The sequence below is a fragment of the Sceloporus occidentalis genome, unplaced genomic scaffold (genome assembly GCF_023333645.1).
Source record: "Sceloporus occidentalis isolate IW3139 unplaced genomic scaffold, rSceOcc1.0.p SCAF_2, whole genome shotgun sequence".
In the NCBI taxonomy this organism is placed as follows: Eukaryota; Metazoa; Chordata; class Lepidosauria; order Squamata; family Phrynosomatidae; genus Sceloporus; species Sceloporus occidentalis.
Genome location: NW_028316982.1, coordinates 71238511 through 71257776, shown reverse-complemented (window position 1 = coordinate 71257776; position 19266 = coordinate 71238511). Strand labels below are relative to the sequence as shown.

Below are 19266 nucleotides of genomic sequence, written 5' to 3'. Positions count from 1 at the left end.
TCCCTGCTTAGCCATGGAAGCCCACTGGGTGACCTTGGGCAAGTCCCATTCTCTTAGCCTCAGAGGAAGAAAAGAGCAAAGCCCCTCTTAACAAGGCATGCCAAGAATCCCTCATGATAGGTTTCCTTAGTGTTGTCATACGTCAGAAACAATTTGAAGGCACACAACAACAATGAAGAATCTTGTTAAATCCCAGATACAGACCTGGGCTGTATCCACACTATAGAAATAATCCGGTTTGACACCGCTTTAACTGCCTTGAATCAACAAATGAACTAAAGTGCACCTCTCCCTGCCCTACCCTGTCATTGCTTTCCTTATGCATAGTTGTGAAAAGAAGTTCTTGTTTGTATAAAGCTGGGTGATCTCCATTAGTCCTTCAGGAGGCCTTGGAGGGCCACCCCACTACCACTGTACTTGCTGTCACAGAAACAAACAGCAACAGTATTTTTTGCCCCTAAACACCCTCTAGTGGACATGGGCATGCTTGTGGGCCTTCTTGGCCCCTAGAAAGCATTTTGAAGCAAAAAAGTGTTATTTTTTTGTATTTTATTTTTTTTAAAAAATCGTTTTAACCTGTGGGAGGCTTCAGACATGATGGAAATGCTCCCCACACCTCTGAGATCATTTTGGGACATTTCAGAGTGACTTTTCTTTTTTAATTCAGAGGGCCCTGGGCTCATGGCCCACACTTTGCCCACTGCTGGTATAATGCATCTCCATACAAACAAGAACGCTGGCTTCCCTTACTTGTATGAAGAGTCGCCACATAAACAAGAGCTTCTCTTTAGACTTGCCTTCTCCTTCTCTTTAGAGGTGTTGCATCCCTGTGAGACACAGGGGTGCAGGACAGTGGGGCTAAGCTCTGCAGTTTGGACATTCTTTCATCCCTGATAAGTAATATCTGAACAGGCCTAGGTGCACAGACACTACATTGTCTGAGTGTAATGTGTGAATACTCTTATTGTAGTATCAAAGGCCAGTCAAGTAACATTCTGATTGCAGTTTCTAAACTCTGGAAGATATACAGTGGGCCCTTGGTATCTGCTGGCATTTAGCTCCAGGATCCCCTGTGGATAACAAAATCCATTGATGCCCAAGTCCCATTAAACACAATGGCAAAGTAAAATTGTATCCCTTATATAAAAAGATTTCCTTTTAGGGGTGTGTGTGTGTGTGTGTGTGTGTTCAATCCGTGAATGGTTGGATAAAGAATCCATGGATAAGGAGAGCTGATTGTATGTGCGTAATGCAAAATATAACCTATAGTACAAGGGTGGAGAATGTATGGCTCTTCCATCATCCCTCATCCAGGGCTGCCAAGAGTGGGTTTAGGCCATAGTGGAATCATTTTTGGCTTGTACAACTAGGGTTGTTTGTTCTTCAAACATCAGTATAGGACTGTTCTCCCAGATCAGCTCAAGAGAGGCTGGGAAATGGTAAATGTGAGGCAGGTCTATGGTATAAAACTTACCTCAAATCTTATAAGAGGAGGGCCTTATGCAAATGTACCAAGGTCCAGCTCACACAAGATTAGAGAATTTCTGGGAACTCAGAAGTCTCGGGGGAGACCCTCCTCTTGCAAGAATTGAGGTTGAGTTTATATAGGCCTGGTTCAGACACTCCTTGGACTTGTAAAGAATAAAAGAGCAGCTGCCAGTTAGGCTTTCAGCAGAAGGTCCCCCATGCTTTTGATATGTAATTTGAAGTCATTTTTCTGTGTGCCAAATGCTTGATGTCAGTCTCTTATGAGTGCAGCTAGTGCCTCCTGTTCCTGCTCTTGAGAAATTTTAAAAATACAGAATTTCGGGACTAAAAGATATGCAACATAGCTGAGCCCTGAACATCCTTCTAAACTGCCAGACCGCTGTAATTTGTATCAGCTCCTTTCCTACACCGATAATCAGCCATGCTCTCATCACTGACTGTGCTATCTAGGTCACGATGGGGATTATATTCCAGACATTCCCGGATAACACTTATTTTAAAGTCACTTCACTGCCTGCCTATTAGTTTCCGGGCACAGTATAAGGTGTTGGTTATTACCTTTAAAGCCCTACATGGCCTGGGTCCAACCTATCTAAGAGATCATCTACTTCGTATAATCCACTCCGCACCCTCAGGTCCTCTGGGAGGAATTTATTACAACCTATAAAGGCCAGACTAGCTGCAACCTCCCAGAGGACATTCTCTGCTGCTGCTCCCAGATCATGGAATGCCTTGCTGGAGGAGATCCGTCAAATTTCCAGTCTAGACAGCTTTTAAAAAGCTGTTAAGCTGGATCTCTTCCGGCAGGCCTTCCCTGAATAGAACAATCTGCTAATGATTTCTTCACACCTTAAGTATCATTCTACTATTTCCCAGTATATTGTTGTTATTATCAGTATTTTAACAATTGATTTTAAATTGTAATGTGTTTAATCCTTTCTTGGGAGGGTGAGTTAGATATAGTATTGTACAGACTGTATATAGTGTATATTGACTGCCTTTTAATCATGTAAGCCACTTTGATTGCTCCTGTAGCAGAAAAGTGGGAGTATAAATAAAAATTTGATTTATTTATGATTATTATTCCTGTGATACTCTTCTATTGCTATAGTGTGCGGGATTGCCACATAATGATTAATGAAACTATGATAAACTGGAACTGTGTCACAATAAACATTCATGACATTCATGTCTTGAATAAGAAACACTGGCCTGGTCCAGACACATGGGATAGGATGCCCTCATCACGTGCAAGGGGTAGCGCTTCTAGACGCCCCTCACCCCTCGCACATGATGAGGACATCAAAATGGTGGTGCCCTGTACAGATGGGAGCTGCCATTGTTATGTGCTGGACGCATAGCGTCCGCACATTGTGGCGCCATTATGACGTCGCGAATGCACCATTGCCACACTGTGACATCATAATGGCATCACAAGAAGAACCTGGGTTCTTGCGGGTTCTTTTTGGTCCACAGGTCTGTAGGCTTCCCCGCGGACCAAAATTAGGCGCCAGGAGACCGTCCCTTTTGGACGGTCTGTCTCATGCCACTATTATTCTTTCAGAAGCTTATTTCTTCTTATGATACAAGAGCAAGGATTGCACCAATCACATTTGTTCATTTATTAGGTCTGTCCGTATAGCCAACCAGTAACATAGTGGTTCATAACTTTGGGTCTCCAGATGTGGGTGATACTGGCTCCCAATATCAGTGACCACTGGCTGGAACTTTGGGATAATCAGGTCCAGCATCATCTGGGGATCCCAATTTGGGAATCATTGCTCTAACAGATAGCTGGCATGGAAAATTATCATACTTTAGTTTTTGTGGCAGCCCTGCTTGCTTTTGGCACACACATCATTTCAGTTTAAGATATATCAATGGAGGCTCTTTCATCTGATCCTGCTACCAGGTGCCACACAATTAAGATCTTTAAAAACAAATATCAGGAAATCCAAGAAGGAACAGGAAGGGTAACAGATGTCTAATTTATTCAGCTAATAACATCATGGGCCATTCTGGACCTTGCTCTGCTGCTTCTGCTTTTAAGCTAAGAATCCATTACAGGATGTAGATGCAGACCTGTTATTGTGGCTTCCAAGATACAGTCTGAAAAGAATGGTGGTTCTAACTTTTATTTTTCAGTCCTATAAGTATTCAGGAAGGTTCATCACAGATTCGTCCCAGTGCTGCTTTAAATTACATATAACATCTTGATCACCATCGATATAGGGGGAAATGTATACCCACCATATTTAAAGATGACAAGTGGTTTGGTTTCCTTCTGATTAAATATGTTTTAAAGCCCCTTAAATCAATTCAGAAATGCAAGCATCGGAGCTTACCTTTTGAATGAAGACTGGAAATTTTCCAATGATTATAGTTAGTATGCAATAATTTTGTAAGCAACAGCTGTGTGGTTTTAAGGAACTACTGTGCGGTTAGTAGTCATCAGTTTCCACTCACCATCAAACTCTGAAGAACAAAAGGAAGTGACTCCCCTTTTTACTTTCAAATAGTCAGAGCTCTTTACTGCCTTTACTCTTCTTCCCAGAACTCTAATACATGTGGGTCCCAGAATTATGGGGTCAGCAAAGCCATGCTTCACTTGTAGTCTAACTGTAAATCGGGCTGGAAGAATTCACACACCTGCTGAGACTGTAGCTTTTTCTCATTTTGAGTTCAGATTGTTTGACTTAAGGAAAGACTGAATTGCTTGCAAGTTAGATTACTCTCAGCAACAGTAATGGCAGGGTGAATACTGACAACTACTCAAATATAGACCAAGGACTTGCCTTGCAAGTAGACAGATTATTTTTAAGTCATCTTGGTCTTTGCAGTTTTCTGTGTCAAGTGAAAATCTGGCAGCAAACCTATAAGCAGCAAGAAAAGAAGTCTGTAGCCTATCATTGGGGGCGGTTTTGAGTACCATTTTTGTGGCCACAAATGTGTTCCTTAATGAATGCTGTATCCTCCAAAACAAAAGCATAGCTTCTAAGAATGTTACTGTGCTTAGTTTATGTAATGGACAGCTTGGATGTTATTTCTGTTTGGGCAAAAGCCTTAGGTCACAGAGATTCCTTGACCAATGGGGAAGTGGAGCAACATTTGTCTCCTCCTCAAAAGAGTTTGCCAGACCTTCCATCTTCCAAAATAGTAAGTCTCTCTGTTCCTTTATTTCCTTTACACTTCTGCTCTATAACAATAATATAAGATGTATTGCCTTATAGAATACAGAATGACCTTCAAAACAAATTGTAATAAATTTATGAATCGGGAGGGGGGGATCTCAGACCTCTTTTCACTCACAAATAATACATAAGTAATTATCAGACCTATATAGAGCACAAATGTGTTCTGGTCATTGGGAAATGATTTATTGCAAATGTTTCCAAAAACCAAAGTGTCTATTATTTGTCTTCTCTGTTAACCTTGCCCCATTTCCAAATAGTGTATGCTGTGGGCTGCAAAACAGAATGAGATCCTCAGCTGACATCCTTGTTAGTAGTTTGAGATTAAACCATAGGGTCTTGATTCAAATGTAACAGGAAACTGTGGTTTAATTCTATAAGTCTTCAATAGTTGCCTCAGAAAGAAATGACCAGGGAGTGCCCACGTACATATTTTTTGTGGGTTTTTTCGGGCTATGAGGCCATGTTCTAGAGGAGTTTTCTCCTGACATTTCACCAGCAGCTGTGGTTGGCATCTTCAGAGAATACTGGCATGCCAGCATTCCCTGAAGATGCCAGCCACAGCTGCCAGCAAAACATCAGGGAAAAACTCCTCTAGAAACTGGCTTCATAGCCCGAAAAACCCACAAAAAACTATGGATGCCGTCCATGAAAATCTTTGACTTCACATAATATTTTTGTCTGAAAGCATGTCTTTGTCTCTCTGTTTTAGATGTTAGGCAATTTAAAAATTATTTACACAAAATTTATTGTAGAATGAATTCCCAGTAACTTTTTGTAGTATGAGTCTCAGATTTATTACTGGGCTAAATTATTGCTGAGAATGGGTGAATATCATTTTGGATTTGATCTCCATTATTTAAAAACAGTTTTCTGACTAATTTTTCCTTCCCAAAACAGTACTTTTTCCTTTCAAGCACAGAGAGCATGGGCCTTTTTGTTTAGAATATTGGGCGTAGGGTTAGGAATCTTAGCTATAAGGAAGACTGAGCTATAAAAATACAGAAGACTTGAAAGAGTGTGTGTGTGTGTGTGTGTGTGTGTGTGTGTGTGTGTGTGTGTGGTGTGGGAGGAGGTGAAGACCTGTGGGTGGTCTGTTGAGGAAGTGGCTGTGTGAACTGCAGTCAAAGGGTGATCTGAGGGATTATTACTGTGAAATTGTGCTTCAGGGATTTTAATGGATGGGTGCATTTGAGATTGCTGGGAAAAGGAAGCTTGAGAGGAAAAGAACCTTTGAGACGCATTGCATTGATTTTGTTTTAATGAACACATTCCATATCCCAAGGAGGTTTCAGCTGGTTATAATTGATAAATCATGTCCTGTTTCTATGTTAATCTGCAACATGTTAAACCCACATGAAAATTCATGTTTGCATATGTGTTTAAATGCATGTTGTTTTTTACATTTTGTCTCAAAATATTTATTTCTAAATGTGTTTGTTCCCTAAAATAAATGTTTAGAATGCAGTTTGATGCATCCTTTAAGCTGCAAACAGTTTTGGAGCAACTGTGACATGTGAAAGCTGATTTAATGACTAAGAGGCTATACAGACTGCCCCTTTGAGAAGGTCTGCAGCTGCCCCTTTTCGCCCTGGATTGGAGCTGCGGCAACTGCATGTTGCAGCCCCGATCTGGCCTTTGGAGGACGCAAAAAGGAGCAGCAAAACGCAGCTCCTTCTTGCACCTTCTAAAGGATGCCATATCCACCATGGTGCAGCGTGATGATGCCCTTTTGGTGCTGCATTGTGTAGATGCAGCGCCAGAGTGGTGTCATCATGGTACATACCATGTAAATGGGCATGCACCAAAATGGCACCATGGGTATGGGGTCACGGCGTCAAGCATGACTGCACCCACAGGCCGGCCTTTCTGGCCAGTCTGTAGAGGTTCTTTGTTCTAATCCACATAATAGTCCACATAACTGAGATAGCGATCAGGGTGTTCATACTGGAATCCAGATGTATCTTTTACAAGGATTCATAGAAAACATAGTGGCAACTGCAGTGGTGATGGCTGCATTTCATAGCAACTTGTTGGTCCTACCCTAAGCAGATGCAGTTCAGGGATCCAATGTCACTCATTGCCCATCCTTGATATTATCTCAGTGTAACAAAACTTGTGTAACAACATCAGTGTAACAAATTGAGCCATTCATTATTGATTGCATATATAAACATTATTTATGGATCCTAGAAACAGACTATTTCTTTGTGTATATTGGCATCAATAAGATTTTCCTTTAGTTTCCTGATACGTGGGATAGGCAAACATTGGATTACTGGCAAAATAGGTCCTATGCAAAGCTAGTCTCTTCAGATGGAATCCATTTTGTTTAGACCTGCTTCGGAAGATCCACACACACACATGCACACTCACTCTTATCCCAGGTCTCTTCCTTTAGCCTGTTAAGCCAGCGGAATTATAGACCCTTTCTGAGAAAGAATGATAAAAGGCAAAAATGTGACAATCACTGAGATTTTGGTTTTGTGGGAGCATTAAAGATTCTACAGTGTCCATATCATCATACTGATACTGCCTATTTATTACAAAAGAGTTATTTAAAAAGCGCCAGTAGCTACAGAAACTAAAATCAGAAACACAGTAACCAAAATTAACAGTGATGTTCATTTTATGTTGTCAGATAGTGAAGGTAAGGGTTTAATTTTCTTACAATGCAAGAAAAATGCAATATTCCAGTTGAAAATAGTAATAAAACATGCCATCTTCCTGGAAGAGGATAATAGATGAAGATTTGAACTCATTCAAAGATGAAAATATTACACCAACAAATTCCATCTGGTTACTTGTCTTAGTGGGGAGCATTGCAAAGTAGCTACTACTGACAAAGTGTTTTAAAGCTCTGGTTTGATTCTTCAGTATTTAAATATTTAACCAGGTTCCTAAATGGTATCCAAAATTGTCATTGCAGCTAAAATCAGTTTTTTCTGCAGCTGTATATTGTTTTCCAACTTTAATTTTGCCAAGGGACCAGTTGGGGGCTTTGTGCTTAAATTAGTTAGCATTAATATATTCCCTTACCTGTTGGAAGTTCCTCTGTGGAGGAGGGTGTCCAGACTCCAGACATTGTTCAGACAAGGTAATACTGTATTGAGCTAGCTTATCTTTGAAATGAAACAGGAGGAGGATATAGAGTTGAGAACTGTGATTCCTTTTTAAATTATTCAAGACAGAAATTGTTAAAACCAGATCTATTTTGAAATGAAGCCCAACCATTTCATGCTATGGATGAAAATAAGAACAGTTTGTTTGAAATTGTTGAAGGACTGGCATAAAGCTGGGATCAGATTAGTACTTGCCACATCTCCAGTCATAATTCTCTCTATAATTTGTGAAAATCCTGAATTCTGTTAATAGACTAAGTGTACCACACAAAACAACGTATCTTCTCTATCACTGTGATTTTATGTGGGTTATTTCAATCACTATCATATATAGGAATTAAGCACCAGTTTGTTTGTGAACCTCTCACTACTGGACATATTCTTGTTGCCTCAACTGGTAGGAGATGTACCAGACTACCACCTCTAACCTGGTACCTTCCAAATAACCTCTACAATCCCTGTTATTCTTAGCCATTATTTACCAGTGGTTGTAGCCCAACACATCCAGAGACCACCAGCTTCAGGAATCTTGAGCCACATGTACAGGAGGACATACAGTTCTTCTCTGGGAGAGCAGAAGAGAGAGGCATTTAGACATTCTGAGATGGGAGCTTAGAAGAAAATGTGGTAGTTTCATGTGTCATGTCTTCTTAGATTGTAAGCCTGAGGGCAGGGAACCGTCTAATTAAAAGATTATATGTACAGTGTTGTGTAAATTTACAGCGCTATATAAATAAAGCTTAATAATAATAATAATAATAATTCTCTAACAAATTCATCCAAAAAATCTTGACAATAGGTTCTCCTTGTCATTTTGCTACCACCTCTCTGCCACTTCTAGTGAATCTTGAGTATCTTATTTTCTCCCCAAATGGGCTGTGGCACCAAGATGAATTTGGCAGCCATCAAGGAGTTTTCCAGTACTTGGAATCTTTTGAAAATATTCATTTACTTCAGTATTATTTATTTACTTTCTTTTTGCTTATATTGACCTTGCAGATATCTGCTTTATTTCCAGTTTCCATTTTTCCTCCCTTCCTCCTCCCAAATTTAAATTTACCACAAAAGCTAAAATGCAACTATGTAATTCCAAAATCAAGTTCAAAATAAAGAATAAGGGATTGAACTACTCAGTCTTCTGTGTGTATGCAGCCCATTCACCTTCCTCCTAAAAGTCTTTATAATTAAGAGCTGTCTTGTAGGAGCCTATGTCTGATCTTCTTCACCAAAATTTACTGGTTTTGCTTGTGTTTTAGGGTCCCATGATAGAATCTCTTTCAAGAGAGATTTCAATTGTATGTTCCAGTTTACTTGGTTCTGAATTTGCAGCATATTAGGCTAAGTTTTCAGGAAAACTAAGAATTCCACAATGGTTTAATTATTTTTGCTCTACGTCACAACTTTACAAGGCTTTATACTGATCCCAGTGTGACCTTTTATAGCTTGATCACAACAAGAACTGGTGGGCAGAATGAATGTCTGTGTTGTTTCCAGCTTTGGGGGTGAGAGAACTGCAATATGCAGAAATACAGTAACTGTCTTTTCACTGCATCTGCCTTGCAGAAAAAATGCCTTTTATCTGTTTGTCATACAACATAACACTGCAAGCCTATGCATGTATACTCAGACACAAGTCCTGTTGAACTCATTAGGGCTTGTTCCAAGGTGAATGTGCAGATTACTGCAACCTTAAACGCTTCTGGGGGGACACATAAGTTGGCTGCCCCCCCCCCCCGCTATCATTTTTTATAGGTGGGTCTTCACTGGACTGCATTGCTCCTCATTAAAAGCTTCACAGTGTGAAAGATCAGTCTGGAAAAACATTTGTGTAGACCTGAGAAAACTACAATTTCTTTGGATTCAGAAAAACAAAATATGATATACAATAATGGGGATTGTGCTGTACTGCAGCTCAGCTCAGTTGGCTTCATGGTGATTTCGCTTATATCTGGGCTTGTGTCAGATGTTTGTATCATTTCCATATATGCCTTAACAAAAGAATGCTCCTTTGATCTGAGTTATAGATAGTATCTTGGGAATTTATTTCAAAATCCTGATAGCTCATTTCCTTTTTCTTTGGCTCTTTATCTACACATTTTGTAGCTTTTGTTTATATCCCGCAGATCCCAGAAACAAAACCACATTCAGGCTCTAAAGCTGAATCTCCGGAAGGGTACTATGAAGAAGCTGAGCCCTATGGCATCTCTCTGAATGGTATGTGACATAGTATGTTTATGTCTACTAATCTAGACAGTACAGAGAATTAATTTTTTTCTAGGAATAGTCAGCATAAATGCATCTGCAGGATAGATTGTTGAATTCAATTGCCAGTTTATTATATCTTTCCTGCTATCCCATTCCTCTTCACTTTCATGAACTGTTTTTACATCCAATATGGAGCCTTTAACTTTCATCAGCAAGTCCACAGAGGACACAGTGCAATTCATGTCCTGGCTCCTGCCACCCACCCCATAAGTACACTAGTGTTGCTTCCCCTGCCTCCTGTTCCACACCTCAGCTCATGCTTATTCCATTTATTTGTTTGTTTTAAATTCCTATTGTTCACAAAAATCTCAGGGAAGATAGCAACCCACACAAAACTGAAATTTGGGTATGTTATATTGTTGAACTTTAGCTCTTACCACCACAGCTGCCCACTTTTCTTCTTTGAAAAGTGGGCCTTAGCTACACTTCAAGGGAGGATCTGTGCTTCTGCTAAAGTTTCAAGTAGATCTAATTTTTGTTCTTGACATGTACCTGCCTGCCAAAGCCAAAAAAATAAAAAAATAAAAAAATCTACAGCATCCTCTGAAATATGCTGGAAGGCTCTTTTGATGTGTTGGCATTTGCCAAGGAGGTGATGTTATTTTACACTTCACACACAGAAACAGATATAATTGCTCAGTTAAGAGTGATAGCATATAGAAATGTGTGTAAGCCTCTTGTATGGAATATTATTTGTCCAAAACACTACTCAGAGCAATAAAAAACATTACTTGGTTGTAGGTTAATATCCCAATTGTTGAGTGGTCCCTTTATGAGTCTGGAGAAGATGTGTCTCATGGCATTACTTCAGATGCTTAACTATCCATAGGCATAATTATATAATGGGAATGGTGAAAAACATACCACTGAAAAGCATAGAGGAAGGCTGAGATTCTCAGATGGCACTCCTCTGCATGTTTGCTTGGAGTTAATCCTTTTGAAATAGTAGAGCATTTTTTTTCTGAGTGTACCTGTCCTGTATGTATGTATGTATGTATGTATGTATGTATGTATGTATTTATTTATATTAGAGCTGTGCAAACAATGTATACATAGTCTTTTAATTGCATATGTAGAATAATATGAATACACCTTATAGTATGTGATATAAGACAGAAGGTTTTTAGGATGGCCAGAACTGCAGTGTAGAGATGTCATTATTCAGTAAGTTTCTTGAAGAAAGCAACAAGTAATTTTAACAATTTTCTTTCCTCTGTGTTTTCTAAGCCTAATCACACTGTTTTCAAAATCTATTCACAATTCAGGACTTGTTCTGTGCAAAATTCACATGCAAAGAATTTTTTTCTGTGAAGAAAATAATATTTCTATGCAAAAGTATTATTACCCATATTGAAAATGTTTTTGTGCAATTCAACTGCAAATAGCATTTTTCTCATCAGGAAATAATATTTCAATGTAGAAGTATTATTTTCTGCACAGAAAAGTTTTTCTACACAGAACAACCATGTATTTATTTCATGCTGAATTAATCCTGAACTGCAAACGTTCTCAACACTCAAAAACATGTTTGTTTGTTTACCATGTTTTGAATATTTGCAAATATTCTTTCTATTCCTCTGAAATGATGAGGAGTTTGACTGGGCTGTTTTTTGTTTTTGTTTTACCTTCCCATCTATCTACCCAATAGTAGCCAATGCTTTTCTTGTGTTGCCTTCTCATTAACTGTAAGAATTTCCTTCTCTCCAGGTTGAGGCAAAAGTATTGCATTACAAAATTTAAAACAACAACACACATTATGGAACTGAGTGGAGCTGATTCATTCAGGGATTCAAGAACTGAATAATTATCCTGACTGAATCAACACTGTCTGTTTCATTGTTGATGGTCATTTTAGCATACTGTTTCTAATTATTATTGTATATTTTGTCATAGGTTATTCTTTATCTTAGATAAAAAAGTTTAATTCATGTTTTAGAGATCAAGTAAGTTTCATTTGTAGGTCTTTTTCTTTCTCTCTTTCTTCTCTATGTGTGATTGTGCAGGTCTTTATGGTAGACTTGCAGCTATTGGATCGAGGCCAGGATTGCAGGTTACTGAGGGAGTCATATATGCCACAATAACTATGGGTACAGCATGTTTTCAAAACCTATCACTCATGCATTGCCTTTCAGTATATTGTCAAATTACCATGAATGGCATTTCATCATGTATCATTTGATACTGTCATAGTCATATACTTGTCCTAAATATGCATGGTGGAGGTTGCTATGTATTCTTTTCAATACCTTACTAAGCATGAAGACAAACTGTAAGTGTCACTAGTCCACAGACTTAGTCCAAGAATCTTTTAAAGCTGTTACCACCCACTTCAGTGTCAGCAATTTTTAGAGCTTTTTATGTGGGCTGCATCTGTATTGTAGAAATAATGCGGTTTGACACCATTTGAACTGCCTTGGCTCAGTGCTATGGAATTCTGGGATTTATAGTTGAGGGGACACCAGAGCTCTCTAACAGGGAAGGTGAAATATCCCACAAAATTATAGACCTCAGAATTCTATAGCACTGAAGTATGGCAGTTAAAGTGGTGTTAGACTGCTTTATTTCTGCAGTGCAGACAAGGCCTTGGTAACAAACAACACATTGGTAACAAACAACACCCTAATGTGCTAATATTAAACATCAAATTGTGATTAATTGCAGTTAAAACTTTAAGAGAAATTTCCAAATTAATTCATTGTATGTTAATGAAATGTGTTAATAATTACATTTGTAAATATATTTAGATATACTAAAATTACTATGAAAGTAAAAAAACAAAATAACATGAAACATTTATTATTGCTCTAAAATTGAAAATGGTATTTTCAATTTAGCTGTGGGATTCTTCATGTTGTCTCAATCCAGCATCATTTTTGCATGAACCTACCCATTATGCTGCCTTGTGAGCCCATCCTGAGCTCCCTTAATAAGTGACCGACCCTTATTGTAATGGGGAGAGGAGCCAGTCAGTACTAAATGGTGGACTTAACTACTTGCTATGGCCATTTGTGCTACAAGTGGAGTGAAGATCATGTCAGCTTTAAGAGATCTATCTACGGTAATATTGATAATGTAGGCAATGGACCACATCTGGGCATCATGCTAAATCATAACTGAATGTGATGCCAATGAGACACAGACTTGTGCACTCTCCACCTGTCCTCTCTCTTCTTAGGTACAGCCACAAAGAAGCTTTTGGAAACTTTCCCTTCTCTTAGTACTCAATGCAGTTCACAATGTCATCTGAATGGGCCAACTGTGCTGAAAGAATCCAAATTTATAACGTGTGGTTTGAACTTTCAAACAAACCATAGTTTTTTTGTGGTTTTTTTTGGGCTATGTGGCCATGTTGTAGAAGAGTTTCTTCCTGACGTTTTGCCAGCAAAACCATAGTTTTATCAGAATAAGCTGTGGCTAAGTAAATACGAAGATAAAAAGTTCCAAACTCTTCCATATGGACAAGCCAGAGGAAGAGTGGAGAAAGACTGAGCCTAACAGGAACAAGGCTCATTATGGTTCATTGAGATCCCAGTAAACCAGGAACAGGGAATCCATAATTCTCCAGATGTTGGAGTGCAGTTCTAAGCATCTTTAACTACTGGAATGATAAATTCTGAGGCATGATTGGAGTTGGAATCCAAACATGTGTATAGATTTCCCATCTCTGTGTTAACCTGTGGTCTAATGCAACAGCCAAATGTGGCCAGTGTTGCTGCTTTAGTTGAAGTTAGCTGCTATTTTTGGAGAGTTTCAAAAACTGTGAAAAGGATGCAGCATGAATTAATTTGATTGTTTTCAGGGTAGGTCCACATCAGCACTATTTGTCTTACATCCCCCCCCCCCCCCATTTTTCTTGATATATAGGATTCTATCTCCTGAGATTGTGTGGAGATGGCTGGTATATTTGCTTAAGGAGCTCTGTCTTTCATAGATTACCATGTCAGAAGCCAACTTGAAGGCAATTAACAATGACAAAGTTGTAACATGGTAACCTGAATACATGCAATTGCTGCTCTGCAGTCATAGGCACACACTGAGAATTATTGTCATTTACTGACTTATTAACTTGTATCCTGTCCTTTATCCAGAACTGGGATCTAATGTCTGTTAAAAAATTAAGACACATACAGATAAAAACGCATTCAAAGACATGTGAGAAAGAATTTACATAAGTATTGAAAGTTATTGTTAAAACAAATTAAATTGAGTTACTATTTTAGTTTGATATAATCTAATATCTTGAGCAATTTTTTAAAACAAAGAATAAAGATAACTTGGGCTTTTTCATGGAATCATGAAATGATTGGGACTGTAGAACAAAAACGATCTCCCATAGAATTATAGAAAGTGTCTAATGTGCATGCGTGGATATGTGCAAATTTTAGGTTTTTTGTTTTTTTAAACACATTTAAAAACCCGGGGGGGGGGGAAAGAAGAAGGTACAGATAATGGCCCAGGTGAGGAACACTGGCAAACATTTGTCCAATCATTATAGATTCATCAGAGACTATTGATAATAGGACATATGATGAACACTGAACTCCACTTACTCCTCTTACCATTTTCAGTGTCAAGTTGTTCTAAAATGAGCTGAAGCAGACATGGCTTTCATTTTGTTATATTTTGGGGTTCTTCTTCTTTTGTCAGCTTCCTGTTGTTGTTGTTTTTAAAAAAACATTAACATGGAAATGAAAGAATTAGTTTAGTAGAATCCATAACCAGATAATTACAAGATGGTTGCAATTATCACAAAGTGTAACATCTGATACAGTCCTTTCTTTGCGATCTTTATCTGACATGCATGCTGATCAAAGTGGTGTGAGAGACAGAAGATAAGAAAAGATGGCATGGGGGGGGGGGGGAGACTTCTGGTTGTTTGAATTTTGCAAGATTTAATCCTTTGTGACGCTGTTATCATACATGCTGTAGTGTTCTCCAGCTTCCCAGTGGAGAATGGAACAGTGCTTTGTCACCAAAAAATGTGTATGTTGGTTTTTTATTCCCCAACCCTTTTGGATGTAGATGATGGAGAAGCAGTCAGCAGTTCCTATGAATCCTATGATGAAGAAGAAAGCAGTAAAGGCAAGTCAGCTCCCCACCAGTGGCCTTCTCCTGAAGCTTCCATTGAACTCATGAAAGATGCCCGGATCTGTGCTTTCCTCTGGAGAAAGAAATGGCTGGGTCAGTGGGCCAAACAGCTCTGTGTGATTAAGGACAACAGATTATTGGTAAGCACTTGATTTGACAGATAGGGTGTCTAAAGTAATTTATTTATTCAAATTAGCTAAAAAAGCAGTTTCTCAAAATTTTTCATAATACAATATAAGACAGCATAATACAACACAAGAATGGCTATGCTGGACTGGATCAAAGGTCTGCCCCAAGCCTGATAACATGCTCCTTGTCCATGGTCTGATTTAGCCCAGCTCTCTGCTTTGCACAGTGGTCAACCAGATACCTGTGGGATGCCCACAGGCAGGACAGGAAGGTAACGTCAACATAACCCAGTAGCAGTGATGGTCAGTAGAAAGCTTCCATAAATGGTCACATTCAGAAAAATACTTGGGCAGAGGAAATGATACAGGTCCAAGACAGGAAAGGACCTGGAACTTTTCAAGTTAGTGTGATTCATAAGAGAGGATGGAAACGTGCCCGGACAGGATAAGCATGATTCCTGTCTGAAAGTCCTTCCCGTGATCACGTGGGAACATGATGGGAACAGGAATGGGATGCGCCAAATCTGATAATTTCCATAGTAAAGATATTTCATGCCATGGTCCCACCTTCCTCCTACAGGATGCATTCAGGATGTGTGTGAAGATATCTATACTTATGTGGGCATATAAAGTGGCAGAGACCAGAGCCTTGCAGGGTGTAAAAACCACATCGGGTCAAAGTTTGGAAAGGTTACTTTTTGGGATTACAACTCACAGAATCCACTTGCCAAGATATCCACTGACCATGCTGTCTGGGGATTCTGGAAGTTCTCTGTTGAGTGCTAGGTTTTAATTACATTTTAGTAGTTCAACTGTTGAAAGCCAGTGTGGTGCAGTGACTGGAGTGTTGGACTACAACCCTGGAGTTCAGAGTTTGAATCCTTGCTCAGCCATGCAAATCCACTGGGTGAACTTGGGCAAGTCATATTCTCTCAACTTCAGAGGAAGCCAAAGACAAACCCCCTTTGAACAAATCTTCCCAAAATAATCCTATGATAGCTTTGTTTTAGGTCAGAAATTTGAAGGTACATAATAACAACAACAAATCCAGCCATTCTGTCTGCTTGACTACTACCATCCAGCAGACAAATACTGTAAAGATGCATTCTCTTTCTGTGTGCACGTGCATGAGTATATATATTAATGATCTCCCCACACAGAAATGCATGGATTTGCAAGTCAGGTTTAAGAAATCAGTTACTAGTTTTAGGTGGGAAAGTTGTAATCTGTGACTTAAACAGTAAGACTGTCTAGTCAATCACCTTGTTATTACCAGAGCTTGGAAAAGTTTGTTTGTTTGTTTGTTTTTGTTTTTTGGACTACAACTCCAAGAAACCCTAAACCAACATGGCCAGTAGCTATGACACCTGTAAGATTCTTGAAACTATTGTCCAAAAAAGTAAAATTTCTAAGTTTCAGATTTTAAGTAACAAGCCACATTTCCTCTGTGGAACTAAGTTTCTATTTCCATTTCCAGTGCTACAAGACTTCCAAGGATCATAGTCCTCAATTGGATGTTAATTTGCTGGGCTGCAGTGTCATCCACAAGGAGAAGAATGTGAGGAAGCAGGAACATAAACTGAAGATCATCCCAATGAATGCTGATGTCATTGTGCTGGGCTTGCAGAGTAAGGACCAGGCAGAACAGTGGCTCAGAGTGAGTGGACCACTCTCTTGCAATGACTTCTGCAATATCTTCAAGCTGTATTGATTTCATGTCACCAAAGTAAAAGCACAAAATTTAGTGTTTAGTTTCATAAGATTCAGAACATCTCAGTTAAAACAATCTGGTAACACATACACACCATCCACACTGTCCAGTCTTTGAAGGCTAGGTTTTGTGTTTGCTTGAATTTCTCAAATTGTATATCCAAGCAAGTCCTTTTTGCTTGTGGAATGATGAAGGGAAACTTTACAGCCTCACCCTTCAAGGGAAAGATGAAAGGAAACTTTGGGGCTCTACAGACCATCCTGATAGAGTGGCATCCCGCCGCCCCTTTCCACGCCGGATTGGGGCTGCAGCTACCACATGCCATGCCTCCGATCCGGCAGTTTGCCCCTCTAAAAAGAAATGGTAATATGCCGCTCCTTTATAGAGTGGCAAAAAGCCGCCCTTGCTGTGGCGGCTTTCTAGCATTTCTTTGGCACAACGCATCTAAGTGCTGCACTAAAGAAATGATGTGATGCCACCCGCCATGCAGGCGGGCAGGTGGTATGACACCAGCATTGGGGTGGAGTCGGTGTGTGTGGCATGCAGTTGCCATGCCCCCACTCCACCCCAATGCTGGTGTTTCTTGTTGGTCTGTAGAGGCCCTTACTTCAGCAATGGTTTAGCAAACTTCCAGCATTGTCTCATTGAGTTTAAAAGTCAAATTCTACAGAGTAATATTTCAGCATCCCTTTTAGTTTGTATTCCTACAAAACTGACTTTTTGAAAAATAAAACAAAATAAAATATGGGAATGTTAAGGAAGAGGAAGGTGTTTTTCAGATTGTGATTTCAAATTCTAAGCACACAAGAGATGTACGTGTGGTAATTTGGCAGATTATCTTTATGGATGGTGTACAATCTTTAGTGTACAGTGTTTAATATAATAGTAAAGGCTTAGATTGTTGGTTGCAACTATAGCGGACCCATTGAATCAATTTCTGAATAGTAAGTCAACATGTATGTAAATGTCTTTGATTCAGTAAGTCTATTGTAATTGGGACAAGGGATGTAAAGAATATACAACATATTTCTCTCTTCGTGAGAAAAAATGTCTTGACACAAGAGGATTTCTGTAAAAAAAAATTATTTTCAGACTTCTGAAAAATTCAATTGCCCCCTTTCCCAAAATGTACTTTGGGCAAAATGTATGGTCTTCTGCAAAAATTGTTCATACTTTATTGTGAAACATAGTGTTTTGCAGAAGACCTTTATAATTTACATAAAATGCAGTGGGTGTTGTGGAAATAAAATTTCCACAACATTTTTTTCAAAATATGAAAATCCTTTAGAAAATGTCCAAAATCTCATAATCTCACCCAGAAAAAAGAAATCCTCTGAGATGCTTCATTCTCACATGTGAGAACAAAACTGGGATTAGCAGCAGGATTTAGGCCATGGTTCTCTTGCTGGTATTACGATGTAATGCTAATTTTCTGGATTAATTTATTAATGTATTAAAATTTAGTTGGTAATATGTGTAATAAAAGATTAATTAAAAATGGAGCTAAATTAAATGGTAATGATTCTATATAGTAAAGAGATAGGTGCATATGGAACCTAGGATAGCATGAGAAAATCATCCAGAACCAACCATTTGCATTGCTACTTCCAGTTAGATTTAACTACATCCCTCTGAATTCCATTTTCCAAAGAAGTGTTTTCTAAAAATACTTTCTTTCTCCAATGGTGAATCTGTTCCACAAGTTGTTTTGGGAGATTTGGTGACTACAGTCAGCCCTTCTTATACACGGATTTTTTATACACAGATTTAAGCATACACGGTTTGAAAATGTTCCAAAAAAGTATAAATTTACCTTGATGTTCCATTTTTTATTAGGGACACCATTTTGGTATGTCATTATACTTAATGGGACTTGAGCATACACGGATTTTGTTATACACGTGGGATCTTGGAACCAAACCCCAGCGTATAACAAGGATCCACTGTATTAATGATCTACTGAACATTTTGATTAAGCAGTTCTTAAGAGATTTAACTTCGAGAACTGGAGGATTTGAGCCCTCTTCTCTGACTATCTTAAAGACCAGCTGGGAGTATTTCCCCCCCGCTGACTGCTGAAATTTTCTCCATTAGTATTGATCAAGGAAAGGAATTCATATCCACTTGACTGCTGATTGGCGATAAGACACTTCCTCCTCAAAAACTTCTTATCTCAAATCATCTGCTGATCTAAATCTTTTTTACTAGAGAGAGGGAGCAGGGGCCCTCAGTAAGATGCTGATGGGCCAGATTGTGCATCTCTGCAGGACATA

At 38.9% G+C, this 19266-nt stretch overlaps 1 protein-coding gene across 2 annotated transcripts in view; it reads left to right on the top strand.

The window, feature by feature from the left end:
- The window catches only part of LOC149318526 (actin filament-associated protein 1-like 2), a 116385-nt gene that overhangs the window by 71949 nt on the left and 25170 nt on the right, over positions 1–19266 (top strand). The window contains exons 4-8 of one of the 2 annotated variants that reach the window (XM_089509953.1): positions 4550–4644; positions 9925–10015; positions 12070–12153; positions 15089–15294; positions 16760–16939. In XM_089509953.1, the coding sequence (XP_089366079.1) occupies positions 4550–4644; positions 9925–10015; positions 12070–12153; positions 15089–15294; positions 16760–16939 (656 nt within the window). The remainder of the gene's footprint in view (positions 1–4549; positions 4645–9924; positions 10016–12069; positions 12154–15088; positions 15295–16759; positions 16940–19266) is intronic. The other variant, XM_089509954.1, reaches the window with a different exon arrangement.